This window comes from Vicia villosa, linkage group LG5 (assembly GCF_029867415.1).
Source record: "Vicia villosa cultivar HV-30 ecotype Madison, WI linkage group LG5, Vvil1.0, whole genome shotgun sequence".
NCBI lineage: Eukaryota > Viridiplantae > Streptophyta > Magnoliopsida > Fabales > Fabaceae > Vicia > Vicia villosa.
Window position 1 is genome coordinate 114742002 of NC_081184.1, and position 24656 is coordinate 114766657.

The window sequence follows — 24656 nt, forward strand, 5'->3', positions numbered from 1 at the left end:
AAAGGAAGATAGCATTTAATTATGACTTGTCAAAGGATTTCACGTTGGTTATTTAATTTATTGTTATTTTTTCATGTCAAACTTTCATTTTAGTAACTCACCTTCACTAAAATAATTAGTCATATTTGGTTTTAGGGTCCTTTGTCAATCGCGTATCTGAGTCCCTTTCAATGTCGTCCCTATCTTTACTGGCTTTCAATGTTGTTTAGTAGTCTTGAAAAATTTCAGTCCCAACAAGAAGAGTTTAGAAAGCAATATATCACAATTTTATTATAGACTCCATATATTCAAAGTAGGTTAGCTAGTTGCCTGACGATGTATTATTTTAAGAGTGTTCGTTTTGTTTAACAACAAACTTATTCTAATTAAATGATTCTTTTATATAAATATTTTCTTAGAGTTTGTTTGGATGATGCATTTTATTTGAGACAATAATATTTTGAAGAAATTTTAAATGATTTGATCAAAATTTTATTATTTTGATTAAAAATATGAAAATTTGTTAAAATAATGATAATCTATAGAATATTGTTTAAGTTAAATTTAAGAAATTTTAAATGAGATTTAAAAGTAAAAAAATGAAATTGCTTCCAAATGCAAGAAATTGGCATTCACGTTGGTAGGACCGACACGACTATGGTTCAACATCCCTTTTGACGGTTTTATTGAAAATGGATAAATTTTTGTGATCGACTTATCACACATTTTACCGCGCCAAAAAGATACCCAATTCGTATAGCTGCTCTTAGCTGCATCATGCAAGGAGCGAAAGAGAGCTTGCGATCATACATCAATCGATTCTTTCAGGTCGCAATAGAAGTTGAAGGAACTGCAAAATATCTTCAATGCTAGATCTTCGAGAATGGGCTCATTCGTGACCATCCTTTCTACACCAAATTGGGAAAGAAAAAGGAGTGGACAACTCAAGAGATGTTAAACCTGGCTCAATCCTATATAACATTAGAGGATAAACCGAACACCCGCTTCGATAATTCGGCCCCATCCATTGATATTCGTTTTGAGCGTCCATCAGAGAAGGATCCCCGTAGGCAAAGAAAGCATACCAATAAAGGGACATACAACCGATACAATAGGTATACTCCTCTAAACACTATTTCGGGAAATATTTACTAAGAATGTGCAAATTCCGAGTTTAGAAAAGTAGGACCGACCCTATAACACCGTGCAAGAATCCACCCGGACGGACGATTGCATTCAACTTAAGGACATGATTGAATCTTTGATCAAGAGAGGACGGTTATCCGGATATGTCCCAGGCAGCAAAGGGGATCGATAAGCATCTTCCAAAAATAAATCCCCCGCAGGAGTTCCAGAGTCTGATCCTGGCATTGAAAAAAGAGAAACTAACAAGGGCAAACACATGTGTATTGCCGCCATCAATGGTGGAACACCTTGTGCAAATCCATCTTTCAAAGGAACGGTCAAGAGAAAGATCGTTGAGATGATGTCTGTTTACAAGGGCGGAGGTAATTCATTGTCTAGTACCTCAAACCGACCCATGTTGGGTTTCGAGACTCCGAAAAGGTTGGAGGAATCCTCCAACGAGCTGTTTCCTTTGGTAATCACAGCTATTGTGTGACAATTTGACGTCTCAGAAATTCTGATAGATGGAGGAAGCTTTCGAAAAGATATGTTTGGACCGTGAAAGCTTGATACCGTATGATGGTTCAGATTTACAGGCATTTAACGGGACCACTACTCACCCCTGGGGCTCTATAGAGTTGATGGTATTAGTAGGAGAGGGCATAAATATCCGATCCATCCACACCCAATTCCTAGTCATCCCGTGTAAAAGCTTTTACAATTGCATCTTGGGTAGACCCTTCATTGTAGCATTGGATGTCATAGCCTCACCTGTGCAAATCAAACTTAAGTACCATAATCTACATGGAGAGCTAACACTCGCCGATCTTGAGGTGTCCAGAAAGATACACAACACGTTCAAACAAGATCAAGGGGGGAAATATTGCCTAACAACCAACAATACTAGAAAGGTTGAACGAAGCTAAAGCTTTATGTACCTCTTGGAAAGAAGCACGAGCTTTCTGCAATTGCCTTAAACAAGTATATCCCATTAAGATAACAAACTGTTCACACTCCTCTCCAGCCAAAACTTTTCTTCACGCGTCCGGTCAGACCAAAAAGCTTAATAGCATCCTGATCCAGCCAAGGACAAAACAACAGAAGTTCATTTAGCAGAACGAGCCAAAGCGTACAACTCTTCCCATAAGGACTGCTTGGAGAGATCGAAGAAAAATTCCCAGTCATCTTCAAAGGAGAATCGCGATGATCATGAGAAGGGTCGGGGCAAGAGTCAGGATTCACATGTGAACTCGGAAGAGGAAGAATATTTACATCAAGGCTAGGTGGTTATGTCCCCCGCTTTAAGATCTGGACCCTTACTTCATCCTCCATTACAACTGCACAAAAATACAATCGTTATTCTAAGACCAACACAATGATGGGAAGTCAATAATGAAGAATAAAGAGGACCCCATACTTACCTAAGGCATCCCGACGACCTTCATGAGAACAAGACTCCATCAACAAGGAAACAACAATCAGACACTTTCGGTGCTTCTTCTCAGCCTCGTCCAAGGGGACCACACCCCGACATAACCCAAACAATTGACAAACTCTAACAACTTCTTCTACTGAAAATAATTCTCTGCAATAAAGTCAATTTCTCTATAATCATAGGAATCGTTCTCCAAAAGGAAGTGCTTCACCGCCCAACAATGGGGAAACAAGAACTTGCATTTATTCTTTCATCTCTTTTATTGTGACCGAAGCACTCCGACTCATCCATACAGACGGTTACATGAGCCTCAGGGTGAAGGTGGGTGACCAAAAAGAACCAGTCCATTAAAGAGGGTGGTTCATGGAAAGCTTCAAAAGTTTGTATCGTCAGAACCAAAAGAACCACACCATGTCATCTTGGTTGCACTGAAGTGCTTCGGTCACAATGAAAGAGATGAAATAATATGACAACAATCGATTTTCCCTTCAGATACTCATACTAGTGATGATAAGCTGTAACATACACCCAACAAGTGGGATGAAGTTGAGATGGAGCCACCATCAAATAGTTATGAACATCCACTTCGAAAGCGGTAAAAGGAAAATGAACCCCCAGAGACGAAAAAGGATATTCATACAGACGAATGATACAATTACCATACTTATTAACAATTTTATCTTTGTCACAAGGAATGGTAAGCTCCCAAAGCGACGGTTCACCAACGTTGGAAAGGGTCCCATCTAAGTTTCTCTCTTTGGTGAAGATTGAGACAGTTGAAGAAAAAATGGAACCTTCCCATGGAGAAGAAGGGCTCACTGTATTATTTTTCACAGTTTTTGAGGTCTCTTCGTCATATCACGATAGCAAATTCATGAAAAATAAATAAATGATTTAGAGAAGAAGAAGAGACAAACAATTTAAAACAAGTGGAAAGAAAAACTTATAATAAAGAAGTGACTCTAGTTCTTCCCACATTTATGAACTGACCTTACAAAATGAAAGACGACTTATCAAACAATAACTTCTGTTGCACGTAATACTTAAGTATTTAAATTTTCTAGGAAGATCATAATAACTCATCCAAAGGCATTTGAAGTTATAGGGTAGTTGAAGCAAAGAAAGTGTGTCCGATAACCGATGTATGGGAATCCTTCAAACCCCCACACATATTCCTTTAGCGCGAGGGCTCGAGGGGTAACTATTATGGGCCAATCATATTCTCCGCAATTCGGCCCCACTTTCGTTGATCCAGCCACCATAAGGAAATTACTACCCATATTGATCCGATCCATGCACGTTCCTTTTCTGAGCCGGATACCACAAGGCGTAACATCCCAGATCCGACTCAAATATATACTAAAGTTTTTGGAACTTTCTCCTTACCACATAACCTTTCATAATCTAGAAGTAGGAGATCCATCTCTCTAACGCATCAAACAATCCTTCGCATTCTACATCAAAAAGTTAGCAAGTTAGTTATCCCGCTCCCCTATATATGAGGATGGCTCCTTTTCATGTAACAGGGTTTAAACACAATTTGAATACTCTCTCATCATTCACATACTGGCTTAAGCGTTGGAGTGCTAACCTTGTAGGTACACCCTCCGCTTCGTCGCATAGGAAGCTCTCCTCCGTTGTATCTTCTATGATTTCACATATTTCTGGTGCCGCAATGGAACTGAATTAAAACCTAGAAATAGTTTATACAGAGTAACACTCTCACTTTTACCAGCCGTTTTTTAAGGCATGACTCATACAATTGTAATGATTTAAATGGTTTTATGAAATTTGATAGTGCTTTAAGAAAAAAATGTAACAATAAAATAAAATAATGCCCTATATCTTTTTCACTTGCACTAGTTTGATTCAAGATTTTATTTCAAAATTTTATTTGTAAACTTATTTTTGATGTCATTTCTTTTATATATGTATTATTTTTTAAATTCAAAAGATTAAATTGTATTTATATAAAAAGGGCAATATTAGCTGGAATTACAGTTAATGTACACTTATATCATTATATTGATCATGATACATATAATACGTTTTTTTCTATCTCTACCCTGAAATTAGAATACATAGTCGTTCAATATTGATGAGGAGTTATATATGGAATCAATCATACAATTCATAAGGTATTGTGTGAAATATCCAAATTTCTTGCAATATGTTAAAAGCACTATATTTGACAGGGTGAATGAGAGAATTGTTTGTGCAAGGACCGACCAAGTTAGACATCTTAGAAATACTACAATTGATAGAGTTGAATCTTCTCATGCTACACTATATAACTGGTTGAAAATAGAAAAAGGGATTTGTGCAAGGGTTGGGAATAAGTGAATCAAATGATTTAGAATCAGCATCGTAAGATATAAATAACATTTGGTTGCAACTTCACTATATTAGAATATAAACTCAAAGAGATTAATTTGTATTCATAGTAGGTTGACAAATATCTCGAGCGAAATTGAAATTTATTTATCAGGAAGTTGTGCGAGTAGAAAAAACAGGTCCAAATAGATCCAAGTGTGGTTGTACACTTAAAAGAACATGTGACCTTTTGTGTACTTGTTTAATTTTGAAGACGATGAAAATTGATCGATCCATATGTGAAAATTCAACCAAGTGATCTCCATCCTATTTCAAACTTGTCAACTCTCTTTATCTGAATTCTCCAGTTTCAGAATCTATAAAAGTTCTATTAAAGATGCTCACATAAGAAAACCATCACATTCATCACATTTTCCTAAAATGATACAAATTGAAGAGATACATGTTTTTATTTACAAACACATTGATCGAATTATAAGTGTTAAAGGTGATGGTAATTGCGTTTATTGTGTTGTTTCAACTTTACTAGGTAAGAGAAAGAGAAGAACCATACACTTGTTTGATAAGATCTCACCAAAGAGGTAAAGACACACAAATAATCATACACAAGTTTGTATGAAAAAAATAAGAACAATATGATGAAATTTACTATGATTTTATTCCTTGTCTGAATGGTTCATCATCGATGAAAAAATGGACATGTTTCTTTGAAACGAGTCATCTTATATCAAGTACATATAATATAGTTTGTATCGATTTGACAAGATATGGTTTCTTCGAAACATTTTTTCCACTTCAAAGTGGCCCACCTCAAAATCCAACAGGATGCATTATGTGTATTGGATAACTTTCAAAATCACAACATCTTATTCAAGTTTATTTGAAACTAGGATGTTCTATACCACAAACATTCCTTGAGTGGACACTTCATTCCATAAAAGAAGCTGAAACTTGACTGAGTACTTTTTTCGATAAGATGGACGAGTTTTTTGGGGAAATTTAGGGGGTCAACACGTGGGGAATTTTTTAAATTTGCGGCATTCCCTTTAGAGCAGCAAACCTTTGTGAGAGACACACTACATACTGACCCAAAATCTTAAGGTGATAGGTGTGTGAGTTTTCCCACTTATAAATGCTCAAGTCTACATATTCCAAACCAATATGGGAATTTTCCACACTACTAAAACTTGTAGTCCTTTTTCAACACTCCCCCTCAAGTGAAAGTTTACCCACAATGCTCCCCCTCAATTAGAAGCTCTTTTATCCACATACACTTATACCGCCATTGACACTTTTTAACAGGACACCTCCTACGGACATTTTGATATAAGTAAGTCGGTCCCTTCACTCGAACCAAAGGTTCATGATGTCATTTGTTGGGGAAATTCATAGGGGTTAATACGAGGGAACATGTTTACTTTGGGGCATTTCGTTTTGAACAACACACCTTTGTGAGAGACACACCACATACTCTCCTAAAACCTTAAGGTGATAGGTGTGTGGGTTTTCCCACTTATAAATGCTCAAGTCTCCATATTTCTAATCAATGTGGTACTTTCCCACCACACTACTCACACTTGTAATTCTTTTTCAACAGAGTTTTCTAAGTTGGGTGATATTGAAAAACAATCAAATCAAGAAAATTTAAAGGATGAACCACTCATAGATTTAGGTGGTGACACATTTTTTTTATTCATTTTAGTTTTTATCTTTCAACTCATTTAGGTGATGACACATTTTTTTGAAGGTAATGTTAGTTAATTATTTACATGGATGTAATCCGGATACATTTTAATGTGCTTTAATGTATATCTAACATTACTTGTAGAAATATTGAAAATAATATTTTAATGTATTTGCATCCCATAAAACAAGTCAATATAACAATTAATATCAATTGGTCTGGTGTGATACTAACAATAGAGATTTCAAATATTAATATCCAAACAAACCCTATATTATGTGTATATTTGATGTTAACAGTGGTGAATCTGGATTTCAATTTCCAGAAATATACCAAATGTATTAATTCATATATGATAAAAATGAGGGTGACTCCCTATTTCAATATTCAGACCAACCTATAGGGTAGGATTACATTTGTAAGATCCATAATGATCTAAAATTCTGTAATTTTGCCTCGTATGTTGTTAACACAAACACTTAAAAATATATCAATATTGATATATTGCATTTGTTTACTTCAACAACATGAGTAGTTAGCATCACACCAACACTTGATATTGAAGGGAAAATTAAGTTCAGTAAATTTGAACTAAAGACAGATGCAACTATAAGTATTATGTGGGGTACATTTCATCACTACAAAACTAAGAGTCCAATCGAGGTGATGTGACACTTATGAGATCAACCACATATATTCTTAAGTTAATGAAACGTCCTGAACCATCTGTTAGTGATAAATGTCACATTAGATTTAAGTTAGCATATATCTATGTTATGGTATGTATTTTGTGTGTGATAACAAATATCAATGTTAAGTTATGATATTTTATATTCTCTGTCTAACATTGCTGGTACGTTTTGTGTTTGTGATAATAGGTGAGAATCCGAATTTCAATATCCGGGCAAACATCTGGACCAAATTGTTAAATTGTTGTTTGTGTGATGTTCATGATAATAGGGGTGAATCCAAATTTCAATATCCAAACACACCCCTAGACTAAATTGGTTGTTTATTCAGTGCTTTGTTTACGTGATAGCTAAGGGTGAATTCAGATTTCAATATTCGAAAGTATTTATTATTTGTATTTGGTGTGGTTGGAGTACGTCCAGATTCTAATTTCTGGATTTTAAGAGGGATTTAAATTTTGCCAGAGTGAGTAATACACGAGATGTATTAATACATTTCTTAACTGATCCCAATAACACACACTGTGTTAGTGATAAATTGATATTTTATCAATAAATTGATATTTTATAAATAAAATGCGTTGTCACATTTGCTAACGTTTCTCTATATGAAAACGTGAAAACGTTTCTACTCTAATTTAACACATAGATATTTAATATGTGAAGTATAATATAGAGTTTAGTGCGATCCATTTTAAAGTTTTTGAAAAATTGTATGAATATTTAAAAAATATTGATAAATTATTTTAATTATTTGAAATTACAAAATAATTTAAAATCTTTAACGAGATCCATTTAAAAAAAATCTTTAACGAGATCCATTTAAAAAATCAAAGTGATTTCTTTGGATGTAAATGATTTTGTCTTCTTTTGTCCCTCTTGTTTTCAAAAGTAAAAGTGGGTAATTTAGTTGAATTTAAAACATGGAAGAAAATTTCAAATCAAAGACAAAGTTGTTATTGAGCTCCTCAAACTAAATTACAAATGTGTTAGGTGTAGCTACAAATATTCCTAAATAATTTCATAATAGAATCAACAGAAAGCTAGAGTGTCAAATAAATTGCCATTACTCCAGTTTTTAGGTTAGGTAACCTATCATTTTCACTTTCTCAAACAAAGTCAAATATGAAAAGAGAGTAGTTAGTCAACACAATTTTTCTGACTTTTTTTTTTCTGACTTAGAAACTTGACTAAAATATATACCACTACATAAAATCAGACATACTTTAATTTCCACCATTACACCGTCAGCATTATTTAGCCAAAATTACCCTCCAGAACAAGGACACATTCGTAATATCAACATATTCAACTTAATTTAGCAACCTTTGACATTTTCAAACATGAAAACCATGCGTTGATCTCATTACCAGGTTAATGTGCATCACATTTTATATCATTTGTAATCAAGTTGTATATATCATTTTTATTTAAACATTAAATAACAATAGAGTAGTTACATTAAACCAAGATCTTAAAAAATTAGATACGGTAATAAATAGAACATGTTCGCATCATAGTTTAATTGGTTCGATAAACAATCCTAGGAATTGACTTAGAGGTGAAGATTTTGGTCCTGAAAATGTGTTCCTCTCAAAATATCAGGTTCGAATCCCGCTATAATATATCAAACAAACTCAATTCAATGAGTTGAACCCCATCCAGTTTGATAAGTTTTTTAAAGCTTGGATTAAAAAGTAAACAAAAATATTATTATTTGGAGCTGCGTGGCAGCTTCCCAAGTCCTTGGTCAGCACATAATTGCTTCAAGTTCAAACCAATGTCCATAGAAAAAGCAGGTTAAGTCCAAAAAGAAAAGCACAAATTTAACACATCTGTTATCTTTGTCACACTATAAATTGGTACCAAACTCTGCTCCCTTACTCCACCACCAAGCCACAGAATAACAACAAGCTTCCATAGCAAACACCTACTGATTCTCTTTCTCTAAGCTACATAGTACCACTAAAAGTTTTCAAAAATGAGTTATGTAAAGGCATGTACCCTTTTGAATTTGATCACAATTGTAATGATCTGTTTGGCTATTTTGATGAGTGAAAGTCAGAGTAAAGTGGAAGCAAGCAGGGTTTTAAGGAATTCACAAGAGTTTTCATTTGCAAAAGCTAATAACCTCCAAACACAAACCTCGTCAGCTTACGAACAAGCCAAGAACACAATGTCAATTTGGCTTCAGCGTTTGCCTTCTGGACCAAGTCCTAAAGGCCCCGGTCATTGATTTATATCCATTTCTTCATTCAAATTCTTGCCCAAACACAAAAATAAACACGTACCCTTGATTATTTTATTGCTTTCTCTTTTTCTGTTCAAGATAGTATTACAGGTCTATAGATATAAGATAGAAATATTGTATAAGGATAGTGCAGATCCATCAAATTCAGAAATCCATGTGTAATTTTTTGTTGTTGATATATTGAGATCCATGTGTGTTTGAAATATAAGATACATGTAATTTATATATGTCAAATTTTGTTTTACAAGTATCTAATCTTTATGTGTGCTGTATTAGTACACCAACAAGGCCGGATTCAAGAAACAAAAGATGCATTTCAATAGAATTTATAATAAATTTGGATTCAGGAGTTGGCGTGATGAGCCGAATCATTGACAACTATAACAAAACTCAATACATAAAGTACATATTTCATTGCCTAACTGCAACTAACCTGCTAAGAGGATTGAGAAGAAAGTTTAAGACATTCACTCTGGCATCTCCTCAGGCATATGTCATTCCAATTAGGTACTTGATGTTGGTTTACACAGACAGTGCGAGCACAAGCATCAGCACATGCATCAAGATCGGATACGCCGCAAACAGTCACACAAGTATCAGGAATGGGATCTTTTGAGAAAGAGCCAACCTTTTTCAACATCCTCTTTGAGGTGCAGACCCTTTCACAGACAAAAATTTCATCAGAACTCCTTTCTCTTCCTCTTACACTCTTCAACTTCTGCTCTTCCGCATTCTTTTTCTTCACTCGAAAAGCTTGTCCTGCAATAACTACAGGGATTGCTGCTCCTATAAGTGACCACCAAATTTCACCCATATCTCTGATAAAACCTACACAAATTCAGCCGCTCTTCTTGTAACTTAGACGCTGCTGCACATTCTCAACAAAAGAAACAACCAATAGCAAAATTTCAACATTGAGTTGTTAACAAATACTAGCTAGACAGTACACAAAGAAATTTCTAAAATCTACCAAATTCAAATCCCTTAGGTGTCAGTATAGAAAATGATGCATAGGTACGACTTACGAGTACCGTATCGTACAAAATAGTCTTTCCCGGATAGCGGTCAACCCCAAAAGTAGGATACCGGGATAGCGTATAGCGGAATGACCACTCTATTTGATCTTTTTTCAGACAAGTTACATATAGTAAGTATAAACATATATTGAATGAAAAATAAACAAATAAGTCAACTCATAAATCAAAACACACATGACGCATAAGCGACTACGAAGGAAGGTTAAGGTTGAGTCTCAACTCAAATTTGATTGAAAAACTCAAAATTACCCTTAAAACATCGTAAAATTTAAGGGGTAATTTTGGTTTTTTAGAGGGAAAAGGATAGCGGATCAGAAACCGCTCTGCTCCACTATCCCACTATTTACCCAAAGTACACACCATTTTAGTGGTAAATTGACAAGAGTTTGACCTTATAAAATAAGAAAGAGAGTTCACTTTACTTAATAAAAGAATCACACTCTACATCTTAAATAAAACATTAGAAACGTTCTTCACCAGTGAATTGCACGTGCCGATAAATGTATAACTAACTAGAGCATGAATGAAGCATAAAAATGCAACAAATATTCATGTAATGTAAATTCTAACTAGTTAATTGCGGCCAAAATCGGCGCGGAGGGGAGTGGCCGCTGGCCGCTACAGTCATCACTGTCGCGGCTGCCTCGTTCATTTCCCGAGAACAACACGGCGCGTGTAATGAAGATATTTTGAAAAATAATATAAAATTATGGAGAGAGAAGGTTCAAGTAGAAGGAAGAAACTGAAAATCACAATACCAATCGGCGGCGTGCTTGAATTACGGTGGTGGCGCGCTTGGATTCTGTTGCCGTTGCAAATTAGCTAGGTTAAAAGGAGATGGAAGAACTCAAACTTTGCAAAGGAACAAGATGAAATTAAAATATTATTATTTAGTAATAAAATCTAAAAAGGATCTAAATTGAATAGAATAAAACTTTATAAAAAATTGGGTAATATTCTCAAAATAGAATATTTAATAGACTAGAGATTTTTTTGTGCGATGAACAAACTTAAAATTATAATTATCTTATTGTAAGAGAAAAAGCAATATGCTTTTTAAATTATAAATATCATTTTCCAATTAAAACATAATTTTAACTTAAAAAATTAATAGAACATGACAAATATAGGAATTTTGATTGGTTGTATATGTAAAGTTAATTTATACCATTCCTTTAAACTATTATTGTTATTTTATTAGAATTTAATTGAAGTATATTGAAAAGTACTTTTTTTTTACAAAGTTAACCATAAACGGCGGATGTTGGGAGAATTTTAATTATCTATAAAATAATGTAAATGAATGATAGTGATAAATTGACACCGTAAAACTTTTTACATTAATACATAGTAATTAATCTCTATTAATTAATAATACATTTATTATAATTTTACGGTATGGTAAAGGGCAAGATTTAGACAGGATACTATAGTACTTGTCCCATACCAGCGGTTTAAAAAAATCTCCGTATTGAAGCCGAACTCGTGTGGGCACCAATGTTTATATTCGTACCTGTACCCCATGGATACCTCAATACTTGTACCCGAGCCCGCTTATCCACGTTTGTAATAAAATTAAATCAGTTAATTACAAAATATCATATAATTCAAGTTTTCTTAACAGTATTAAAAAAATCATTGATGTTATTGTTGAATTAAAAAATAAATAAACACTTTTATTAAAATGTGTAATAGTTTAATAGCGATATTTTTTAAAAAAATTGGTAAATATGGATTTTCATATATTAATATAAATGACATTATATAAATATGTAGTGCTGGTATGGGTCGGGGTGGGTAGTAGGGTACTTGTGCCCGCACCCATACCCGCTTATTTTAATGAGTAATTATCTGTGCCCGTACTCGTATCCAATTTGCGAGTTTTTACCCTATCTGTTATGGGTGTTTTTGCGGATACCCATAGAATATGAGCCAAATTGCCATCTCTAAATATATATTATCTTGAGAATCTATTCAACACATAACATCATTTTTTTATTTATTTTGTTCTTTAAATAAAATTTTATCATTGTAGAATCATTCATCTTGTTTTTTTATTTAATCTTACACTTGGTGAGATGACGATTACTTTGGATGATGTCTCATCCATGTTCCATCTCCCCATACCAAGTAATTTCTTCAGTGCTCCTCTCATTAACCAAGAGCTTGCATGTATTACTGCTATACATGACTTGGGGTTACTAAGGCGCATATGAGATATGAGTTTAGGTTTAATAGGGTAGGTTTAACAGGGGTGCTCATTTTCATATGTCTTAGCTTTGTGCTGATCGCGACTTTACGTGTCTATAAATCTGATAACTGCAAGTGCACAATCGTGTCGTGTAGTTTTAAAAGATATCGAATCCACAGGGACTATGAATCGATCTACCGTTATCTAAGGTTACTATGTAAAGCTAGGAGTACTAAAATTTCGATTGTTCCTAAGGGAAAGTGATTGTGAGAGAATAAAAAAGAATAATAATAAAAGACAGGTATCAGTATGTATTTCGTTTAACTACAGGAAATCCGAAGGTCCATTGGCTTTTGCATAATCAAATTAAAAATCTTTACTAATTCAATTGATTAAAAAATCCTCGTCTCAAACTTTCGCTCTGTTGAGTCAGACTACTATCCTAATCCTAATGTACGCTTTCGCCATCCCATTAGATTTTAGAAGAGCTTTTTGGAAACAATGTAATTAATAAAATGCCTATTTTATGAGGTTGTTATCTATTTAAATCTCCTAATCTCAAACTTTCGCTCTGTTGACTCGGAGCAAGCTAATATCCCTAACGTACGCTTTCGCCATCCCGCTCGAGTGTAAAAACAATTTTTGGAAATAAATAAGTCCCAATTAGTTTTAATACGCTTTCGCCATCCTTAAAACTAATGTCCTATGTCTACTATCCAGTTAAAGACCTCAAACTTTCGCTCTATTGGTTTTAACCTTTGACCGTCTTAAGCCCTCAAACTTTCGCTCTATTGGTTTTAAGACTTACTAATTAAACTAGACATATAAACCAAAAATAAGTGATAATTAATAAAACATAATTAAGCCAATTTATTTCGGATCCCTACGGTTAACTTACTTTACATACCGACACCTTTAGTAATTTAGCCAGACATATTAATATGGTTAAACATGCATAAATCAGTTTTGTTCATAATAATAAGCATATTAAATAGCATATAATATATCATGCAATAGTAATATAAATAAAGGCGGTAAATAAAAACCTGAATTAAATAAATGGCAAATAATTCTTCAAGTATCGAACCTCCACCACAGCTTGGCTGGATCGTTCTTCGGAATTTAAATGGCGGAAAATAAAAACAAGGAATTAAAACGATAAATCCAACGTAAGGCTAGATCTACGAAAAGTTCACAACAATTTCCAGTGTAGAAATCGTTGTGAGAAAATAAACGGTTGAATGAAAACAGAATAATGAAAAGCGGTTCGCGGTACAATTTCGGCAGCACTTCGTTGGCAGGAAATCGGACAGCTTGAAGTGAGATAGCAGGTCCTATTTATAGGAGGGGATTTGCAGTTGGAATCCGTGAATTGAGGGACCTTTTTCTGACTGGGACTTAGAGACGTGCGTCTCCGATTCTTCAGGGAGGCAGCTGACTGACTTGAGACGTGCGTCTCAAGTGGAGATTCTTTAGGGAGGTGGAGACGTGCGTCTCCCCTTTGCTGAGGTGGCAGAGACGTGTGTCTCTGCTTGCTAGAGTGGCCTGGGTTGCTTTCCTTCGTGGGCTGGATTGCTCTTTTGGGCCTTTTGGGTCCTAATTGCACCCTTCTTTCATTTCAGCACTCCTTTTCGTCTTTTAAGCATAAATATTGGTCATTTAAGCTCGATTTTCTTTCCTTTTCGCAAATAGACGTAATTGAAGTGTAAAACCTGAAACAAAACAAATACACGCGTAATATCATAATAAATTAACATAATAAACGGAAAATGCTATAAATATCTATGGATTTTAGGCTAAATATACGATATAAAATCGTGTTATCAAATTCCCCCAGACTTGAACCTTTGCTTGTCCTCAAGCAAAATAAGATAAAGAAAAATGAAACACACTTCCACCACGTCGTTCAGTCATACTCAGCTACATAGTGTTCTTATTCGGAAATAATGATAATGAATCTAGCAATAAACTTATAGTAACAACACTAAACAACTCCCAGTATGCATACCAATCCGAATCATGCCATTATAGCTCGACCTTTTTGGCTTGTCATCATGTTTCACCCTTTTCATTCGCGCGCAATCACATTAAGCCCATTATCTTGACACGCACATAGCAGAGTAGTCGGTTAGTGACTATGATCCTTCTCATGGAGTTCTGGCACAATAAGTGGTATACTCCTTAGCGCTCATTTGAGGATTGCGGGGAATAGGACAATAGTCCTTCCTACCAAGTTCAGTACCAGATGACTTCTGAACCAATCAACAATGAGTTTTTAAATTCTTTGTATTTGAGAATTGCGACCGTTAGGTTAAATGATCTTGTGAGGACCACCTTACTTAGTAGGCACATTTCTTATTATGGTTAAGCACATAATTTTTAGTATGAGGATCATACACTTATATTCATCGACTCTCTGCGTAGTTGGTGTCTAAGACGGTGCCGACTGCTAGAATAAACTACTAAAGGTTACTTCAAAAATTAAAGTCGGTGGTTTTGGTATAAAGGGTATTCAAATCGGTTACGCATACTCGGGGGTTTTAAAGTGTAGGGACTATAAGGATATTAACTTGAATCAATTTTAGTGCGTTGAGTGTTTGAGTAGCTTTGTATTTCTCGAACGTGTGGGGTTTGCGTTTATCGTTTAGGAGCAAAATTTTTGTTATGGCTCAAGAAAATGGAAGAAATTGAAATAACTACGGAATTATACATATAAGACTTAAATTCCATAAATATTCTTTATTGAAATTGAAAAACATTACAAGGAAGGGAAATAACTGAAGGGAAAAATAAAACGGAAATATAAATAATATGACTCCCCCAGACTGAAATGATGCAATGTCCTCAGTGCATAAGAACTACTCCTCATTGTTGCGGTTGCGAGAACTGCTCGCGCCTCTTGTACGAACACGGCGACGTCTATCAGGAGAGTCATTCACACGAATGTCAAGATCATGCAAATATGTAGCAATTTCAGCGTATTGACTTTCGTTCCTAATAGCATAGTCACGGTGCTCCTGTTGCATCTCTCGGATGAGCCTAATTGTTTCAGTTTGGTTTGTCTGCATAGCTTGAACGAGTTGATCTTGGCGTTGAATAGCAGCATACATGGCTTCAAGAGTGATAGGCGGAGGGTTGTTTGGAGGAGGTTGGTTGACATCAGCTTGCCCTTGGTTGAGTTCTTCTTCATTTGCATCCATAGGTTCATTTGGATGTTCTTGTTGGTCATCTTGAGGGTTGTCTTCAATAAGCCTCCAACGTTGAACATAACGGATGTTGATTCTCTCAGGACATGGAAGGATGACATAAGGAATAGGAACTTTGTTGACGACCAAAGTGTATCGGCCATCATGGCGGGGGGAAACCAAGTGGGAGTCACGGCAGTAGGTGAGATCGAGTGACTGAGCAGGTTTCATGAGATGTGAGAGTGAGAGGAGCTCGTCACCAAGACCTAAAGCACAGGCCAAGGTAGTAATAATGCCGCCAAGCAAGAATGGGTTCGTAGCGGGGGCGTTGACTAAGCCTTGGATGTGTTGGAACATAAACGGTGCGACATTGAAACGGATATTGTTAAGCGCACAGTAAAGGAAAAATAATTCATTTTGGTTTACCTTGTGGTTGTTAGATCTTGCAAAAATAATATGCCCCAAAACACGTTGAAAATAACGTATAGCGGGGTTTTGAATGTGAGAAGCATGGAGAGCTCTCCAACCGGTAGGGTTTTCTCCAGTGAGATGGAACCAAAATTCAAAAGCGAGATCCTCCCAGGATCGACCGTTGAGTTCTTGAAAGATTGAGCGGTGAGCAATTGGTGCATGATTAAAATGCAAATATGAAGCTACGACATCTTGATCTAGAGCATATTCACGGTTGAACATCCGAAATTGGATGCTACCAGTTGAGAGTGGTTGATTAGAGGGAGTGTCGTAGTTGAAGGAACTCAAAAATTCTAAGACGAGCGGATCATAAGTAGGTACGGGTTCGGTGCAAAGATGGTGGAGGCTAGATTTAGTGAGCAAACGGGTGACACCATCAATGAGACCCAAAGTTTCTAGACACTCGGTGTTCACAAATTTTGTGGGAACAACCGAACGTTCGTAGAAGGCGACATATTTTGTTCGTTGAGCATCGTTGTCATCATCTCGGAAGATAATGTTTGAAAGGTCGGGAGGTGGTCTCTCGGGACGCTCACTACGGATTAATGAACGTGGAGGCATGGTGAGTGTGGAAATGAAAAATAGAGATGAAGTGTAGGAGAAATAGAGAATGGTATGAAAGTTGTGAAGAAGAAGAGTGGTGGTGGTGTGGTTTTATAGTGAGGTTTGAAAATGGGGTGGTTAATGGAGAATTAAAATGGATTAATGGTGGTGTTTGAAGTTTGAATAGAATAGAAAAGTGGGAAATGAATGGAGTTTAAGAGGTGAATGATGGAGGATGAATGAGGTTAATGGAGTTTAAATGGAATAAATAGGGGAAGAATGAAGAAGATTGAAAGATGAATTTTGAAATTCAAATTCAAAATTCAAGAGGGAAAGAGAGTGGTCTGCGTGGTCAAACAGACTGCTGGCCTTGGGAGACGTGCGTCTCAGGCAGCCAGTCTGCTGGGGCAGAGCATGGAGACGTGCGTCTCCTGTTCCTTTGGTTCGTGTCAGCTGGCCCCACACAGATGGAGACGTGCGTCTCCTGTTGTAGGCAGGTGGGTCACGCATGCAAGTGACCAGACAGTGCTGACAGATACCATTAATATTGTCCATCAGTTCATAACAGTGTCGGATTTTAATACTATTAACAGCAAAAAATTATAGGGAAGTATATATATAGCAGTCAATAGCAGTGTAACATAACACAGTAACAGTAATCAAAAGAAATTTGCATTGAATATTAAACCAGTACTGAGTGTTAACATAAGCAGAATGTAAAAGTGCAGAAAAATGAAAATCTAAACTAGGAAAAGAAATTGCTAAAACTAGAAATAAAATCTAATAGTCTAATACGGTAACATCTAGCCACGTCTATTGTTGTTCTGATTAGACTGAATGTGTTTGAAAACTTCGTCGAACTGAGCATTTACGGTGTCGATAAAATCGAAGAAATGCATTTGCAAAGTGTGTAGCTCGTTGCGCACATGTTGTACATCTTGTTGTAGCGCAGTGATGGCTTGCTCGTGCGTATTCAGAGTAGGCATTCTTTGATTCACCGATGCGGTAGATGTAGCGGGTTGTTGTTGCTCGACCTCGACATCAGTCATATCAACAGTGTAGTCATCAACAGAATTTTCAGAACGAGTTTCAGGCTCGTACTCAGATATAGGTTCATCAATAGGAAGAGGTTCGTAATCAGGAATGGGTTCATCAACAGGAAGAGGTTCATAATAACCAGGAGGTGTTTCAGGTTCAGATTCAGATGCAGGCATTTCCTCATCAAAATGTTCATAAGCTTGAGGAGTTTCAGGTGATGGCTCTCTCTCAGGAATCTGACCATAGTAAAGCCAGTTGGTAGGGTTGTGCACACTCGTCCTAGGATTCGGTAAGGTGAACTGATACCAAACTTTGTTGTCAATGAGCAATTCAAAACGATCAGGTCCAAGGTTACCGATGATACCTCGATTAAAGCAGAAATTGATGTCCATAGAGGTATGGGTACCAAAAGGTGTCAATCTAAGCAAAGGCACTCTCATTCCTATGGCATTAGCAATCATAGTGACGAATCCGCCGATCCTAATGGGTGAAACTTCGTCTTGCGTGATGCGTTCGAAGTTTGTTAGCATGAATGCGATGGCATTGACCGGGCGATTCTGAGATGTACAAAACATGATGAACAACTCTTCTCTAGTAACTTCAGTGACATTATCAGGCTTGCCAAAAATATAGTGAGCGAGGATCTTGTGAAAGTAACGGAAAGCAGGATTGTGGATGTTCTCAGATTGAAATTCATTCTCTTCAGGGTTGTCGTTTCCAGTGATCTTGCCCCAGTATTTTTCCAACTCCCAGTATGGAAGATTTTCTTCAGCTACTTGGGCGTATGCATCAGGTCCATGAGGTAGTTCTAACATTTCAGCAAAGTCTCGGATGCAGAAATTAAACTCCATACCAAAGAGTCTAAAGAGAATAACTCCTTTTTTCAGCCCTTGTCCACAGTTTGGAAGATAGGTCAGGGAGCTCAAGAATTCCAGGGTGAGCTTCCGATAAGTGCTAAACTTGCGGAACAAGTGAGAACCAGTCCAACCGATTTGGTTAAGCAGGTGTAGGATGCTTTCTTCGATACCAAGCTTCACCATAGTTGGTTGGTGAGGATAGCAAGTCAACTCCATGTGTCTTTCAGCCAGCTTGTTAAATCTTGCTTCTTGTCCTCTACCACGAAACACAACTTCCATATTGTCAACTTCTTGCATCGTAGTTAGTAGTTAAATGAAAAACCTAGAAGTTGAAAATATTGAGATTAAGTTAGAACTAGGCTAGTGTTAATTTTAAAAATAAAATTAAATAAAACAAGTTATAATAATAATTATAATTATAAAAAGGAAGTATTTTCTCGAATGAAGAAAGCGGCTATAATTATAATAGTTATTATAAGATGTATGAAAAATAATAAGAAAATTAAAATCTAGAATAATTAAAAATAGAATAGTTAAATGAAAATTAAAAATTAAAATTTTAAAATTAAAATAAAATAAAAATAAAAAGAAATAAATAAATGTGGGTTGTCTCCCACCAAGCGCTTTGTTTAATGTCGTAAGCTCGACGATTTTAAAATAGAAAACTATTTTTTCGAAAGAGTGGGCAGTTCGTCAAGTTTAAAAATTTCGATGTTTTCATCGTATTCGAGATGATGGTAATACTTAAGACGTTGCCCATTTACGACAAAAGGTTTGACGGTTTCTCCTTTGATTTCTATCGCTCCACTCGGAAATATGTTAGTTATTTCGAAAGGGCCAGACCATCTAGATCGTAACTTGCCAGGAAATAATTTTAGTCTAGAATTAAATAAAAGCACTTTATCGCCTATGCTAAAATTTTTCCTAGATATACGCTTGTCGTGCCATTTTTTCGTTCGCTCTTTATAGATTTTGGCGTTTTCGTAAGCTTCTTGTCTAAGTTCTTCTAATTCGTTTATGTCTAGAAGTCGTTTCTCGCCAGCGGCAGTGTAGTTTAGGTTTAAGTTCTTAATAGCCCAGTAGGCTTTATGTTCTAACTCTACCGGTAGGTGGCATGATTTTCCATAAACGAGTTTGAATGGGGTAGTTCCTATTGGAGTTTTGAAAGCTGTCCTATAAGCCCATAAAGCTTCGTTTAGCTTGGTTGACCAATCTTTCCTCGATATAGCAACAGTTTTCTCCAATATTTGTTTTATTTCGCGGTTAGATACTTCTACTTGACCGCTTGTTTGTGGATGGTATGGTGTGGCTATTCGATGATTTACTCCATATTTTCGAAGGAGTTTCTCAAGTATTCTTGAAATGAAATGGGAACCACCATCACTAATTACCAATCTTGGTACACCGAACCTAGGAAAGATGACGTTTTTAAAGAGTTTAGTGACGACTCGTGTATCGTTTGTAGGAGAGGCGATAGCTTCTATCCATTTTGAAACATAGTCGACGGCTACGAGTATATATTGATTTCCAAACGACGATGGAAATGGACCCATAAAGTCTATCCCCCAGACGTCAAATATTTCTACTTCAAGAATGCCTTTTTGAGGCATTTCATCACGTCTCGAAATATTTCCGGTTCGTTGGCATCTGTCACAGTTTATTACAGCAAAGTAAACGTCTTTCCACAGGTTAGGCCAGAAAAGTCCAGATTGAAGGATTTTTGCGCAGGTTCTAGATGTGCTATGGTGTCCTCCACACGGTGCAGAATGGCAGTGTGTGATTATGCTTCCTATTTCTTCTTCGGGTACACAACGTCTAAAGATTCCATCGGGGCCTCTTTTGAACAAGAGTGGGTCGTCCCAATAGTAATGTTTTAGGTCATGGAAGAATTTCTTCTTCTGTTGATAACTTAAATCAGGAGGCAGCACACCAGCAGCTAGGTAGTTTACGAAATCTGCATACCAAGGTGTGTTAGATCGGGCTACAGCTATTTCAGCTAATATGTTGGTTTCGGTGTTTGGATGGTATGGTTCAAATTCATTTGCTTCAAATTGAGCGATGAGTCTTTCATAAGGGAAATCGTCGTCAATTGGTACTTCTTCGGGTTTTAGATTTTCCAATCGAGAGAGATGATCTGCTACGACGTTTTCAGTGCCCTTTTTATCTTTAATTTCCAGGTCGAACTCTTGTAGTAACAAGATCCATCTCAAAAGTCTTGGTTTGGCGTCCTTTTTGGTTAGGAGGTACCTAATGGCGGCGTGGTCAGTGTATATGATTATTTTGGCTCCTACCAGGTAAGAACGGAACTTGTCTAATGCGAATACGACAGCTAATAATTCTTTTTCTGTCGTGGCATAATTCATTTGAGCTTCGTCTAGGGTTCTACTTGCATAATATATGACATGTAGTTTCTTATCCTTTCTTTGTCCTAGAACAGCTCCTACAGCATAATCACTTGCGTCACACATTATTTCGAAAGGCTCATTCCAGTCGGGAGGTTGCATAATTGGCGCAGAGATTAATGCTCGTTTAAGTGTTTGAAATGCTTCAGTGCATTTATCGGTGAAAATAAATTCGGCGTCTTTCATGAGTAATTCAGTTAAGGGTTTGGTTATTTTAGAGAAATCCTTAATGAAACGTCGGTAAAAACCAGCGTGTCCTAGAAAACTTCTTATTTCTCTAACGGTTTTGGGAGGTTGAAGGTTTTCGATAATTTCGATTTTTGCTTTATCAACTTCGATTCCTCTATCAGATACGATGTGTCCAAGTACAATGCCTTGTCGAACCATGAAATGGCATTTTTCCCAATTAAGGACTAGGTTTACGCTTACGCATCGTTTAAGTACCAGCTCAAGGTTCGCTAAACATGTTTCAAAACTTCCTCCACAGACAGAGAAGTCGTCCATAAAGACCTCCATTATTCCATCTAGGAAGTCGGCAAATATTGCCATCATGCATCTTTGGAAGGTCGCGGGTGCATTGCAGAGTCCAAAAGGCATTCGTCTATAGGCGAATGTACCATAAGGACAGGTAAATGTGGTCTTCTCTTGGTCGTCAGGGTGGATAGGAATTTGGAAAAATCCGGAGTATCCATCCAGATAACAAAAATGTGAGTGTTTAGCTAGGCGTTCAAGCATTTGATCTATGAAAGGTAAAGGGAAATGGTCTTTTCGGGTAGCTTTGTTTAACTTCCTATAGTCAATGCACATTCTCCATCCAATTTGGGTACGTTTTGCTATAGATTCTCCTTTTGCATTAGTGATTACAGCGACTCCTCCTTTCTTTGGTACGACGTGAACAGGACTAACCCATTTACTATCGGATATAGGATATATTATTCCGGCTTCTAGCAGTTTTTGGATTTCCTTTTTAACCACATCGCTCATAATAGGATTTATTCGCCTTTGATGTTCCCTAGAGGTTTTACTATCGTCTTCGAGCATAATGCGGTGCATACACAGAGAAGGGCTTATACCTTTCAGATCTGATATGTTGTATCCTAAAGCGGTAGGGTATTTTCTTAGGACATTAAGTAATTTTTCAGTCTCGCTTCGTCCTAAGTTGGCGTTCACTATAACTGGTCGGTTTAGTTCTTCGTCTAGAAACTCATATCTAAGATCGGTAGGAAGTGTCTTCAGCTCTATAGCAGGTTTCTTAGGTCCAGGTATAGGATCAGGAGTTAAAGCTAAGCATTCACTCAGGTGGTTATCTTGATATTCCTCACGCCAGTTGTCATCTTCAAAAATTGGCGGCATAGGAATTCTTAGGATGTCGGTTTCCTTATTTGGTTCGGATTTTATTTCCTGAACACACTCGTCGATTATGTCAGCAGAACAGCATGTGTCAATTATAGAAGGTGCTTTTAGGAATTGGGAAAGTATAAATTCTATTTTCTCTTCTCCTACTTCAAAAGTAAGCTTTCCTCGCTTTACATCTATAATTGCACCAGCGGTTGCTAAGAATGGTCTTCCTAATATGATTGGGATGTTAGAATCTTCTTGGATATCCATAATGATGAAATCAGTCGGGATGTAGAATTGACCTACACGAACAGGGATATTCTCTAACATTCCTACAGGATATTTTACTGAACGGTCTGCTAGTTGAAGAGACATTCTCGTTGCTTTAAGCTCGCCTAGATTTAGTTTCTTACAGGTTGAGAGAGGCATCAAACTAACACTAGCTCCTAAATCGCACAAGGCTTTCTCTATAATGGTTTTACCTATTACGCAGGGTATAGAGAAACTACCAGGGTCTTTCAGCTTTGGAGGCATATTGTTTTGGATGATAGCGCTACATTCAGCGGTAAGCGTTATAGTTTCGTTATCCTCGAGTTTCTTTTTGTTTGATAAGATTTCTTTTAAGAACTTAGCGTACGAAGGCATTTCAGTTATGGCTTCTGTGAATGGTATGGTTATGTTTAATTGCTTCAGAAGTTCTACAAATCTTTTAAATTGCGCTTCGGTTTTTGATTTAGCTAATCTCTGAGGGTAAGGAATTGGTGGCTTATAAGGTGGTGGTGGAACATAAGGTTTCTCCTTTTCGGGTTCCACTTCGTTATTGTTCTCATCAGTCTTAGTAGTTTGTTCGTCAGTTGTTTTCTTTTGGGTTTCCTTTGGCTCTTGTTGTGACATGGGTACGTTTTGGGTTCTAGGATCTATGGGTCCATCGTAATTCGTTCCACTTCGTAGTGTTATCGCGTTCGCATGTCCTTTAGGATTAGGTTGTGGTTGAGCAGGAAACGTGCCAGCAGGGGCAGCAGTAGGTGCTTGTTGTTGAGCCACTTGTGAGATTTGAGTTTCTAACATTTTGTTATGCGTAGCTAAAGCATCTACTTTGTTCGATAGTTGTTTTAGTTGCTCGCTATTGTGGATGTTTTGATTCAGGAAGTCTTTATTGGTTTGTTGTTGGGAAGCTATGAAGTTCTCCATCATGATTTCTAGGTTCGACTTCCTAGGGGTGTTTTGAGCAGCTACAGGCGCTTTTTGGTAGCCAGGTGGTACAGAAGGTGCTTGTCCAGGCGCGTACAACGCATTGTTGTTCTTATAAGAAAAGTTCGGGTGGTTTTTCCATCCAGGGTTGTACGTGTTAGAATAAGGGTTTCCTTGAGCGTAATTTACTTGATCAGATGGGACTCCAGTCAAGAGTTGGCATTCAGCAACTACATGCCCAGTCAATCCACAAATCTCGCAGTTAGGTGCTACAGCGGCAGCGGTGGCTGAAGGAGTGATGGTTAAATTCTCGATCTTTTGAGTTAAAGCATCTACTTTAGCGTTAACGCGGTCTATACCACTTATTTCGTACATTCCTCCTTTGGTTTGTGCTTTCTCTAGAGCAGCTCGTTCTCCACCCCATTGGTAATGGTTTTGTGCCATGTTCTCTATGAGTTTGTATGCTTCATCATGGGGTTTGTCCATTAATGCTCCGCCAGCAGCGGCATCTATAGTCATTTTAGTGTTATATAGGAGACCACCATAGAAAGTATGGATGATCAGCCATGGTTCGAGTCCATGATGAGGGCATATTCTAAGCATGTCCTTGTAACGTTCCCAAGCTTCGAAGAGTGATTCGTTATCTTTCTGGGTAAATCCGTTGATTTGACCTCTAAGCATAGCAGTTTTGCTAGGCGAAAAATATCTCGCTAAGAATACTCTCTTCAATTCGTCCCACGTAGTTATGGAATTGGAAGGCAGGGATTGAAGCCACGCTCTCGCTCTATCTCTCAAGGAGAAAGGGAAAAGGCGTAATCGAATAGCTTCGGAACTAACGTTGTTGGCTTTGATAGTGTCGGCGTATTGCACGAACACGGATAAATGGAGATTGGGGTCGTCTACAGG

The 24656-nt window shown here is 36.9% G+C and overlaps 1 protein-coding gene and 1 non-coding gene across 4 annotated transcripts; one reads left to right on the plus strand and one right to left on the minus strand.

Moving 5' to 3' along the window:
* Positions 1-9791: 9791 nt before the first annotated feature.
* On the minus strand, positions 9792-11447 carry LOC131602081 (uncharacterized protein At5g64816-like). Of its 3 annotated transcripts, none has more exons than XM_058874086.1 (2): positions 11293-11447; positions 9792-10325 (listed from the first exon to the last, which is right to left on the minus strand). In XM_058874086.1, exon 2 carries the CDS (start codon positions 10309-10311, stop codon positions 9934-9936), a length of 378 nt encoding a protein of 125 aa, XP_058730069.1. In that variant the 5' UTR covers positions 10312-10325; positions 11293-11447; the 3' UTR covers positions 9792-9933. The 3 variants fall into 3 exon arrangements, with proteins under 3 accessions (XP_058730069.1, XP_058730067.1, XP_058730068.1); XM_058874084.1 differs by having other exon boundaries at positions 9792-10365; XM_058874085.1 differs by having other exon boundaries at positions 9792-10374; positions 11293-11445.
* A 12877-nt stretch (positions 11448-24324) lies between these two features.
* On the plus strand, positions 24325-24431 carry LOC131608337 (small nucleolar RNA R71). Its single transcript, XR_009285603.1, has one exon. It is a non-coding gene; the product is annotated as a small nucleolar RNA R71 (small nucleolar RNA).
* The last annotated feature ends 225 nt before the right edge of the window (positions 24432-24656 follow it).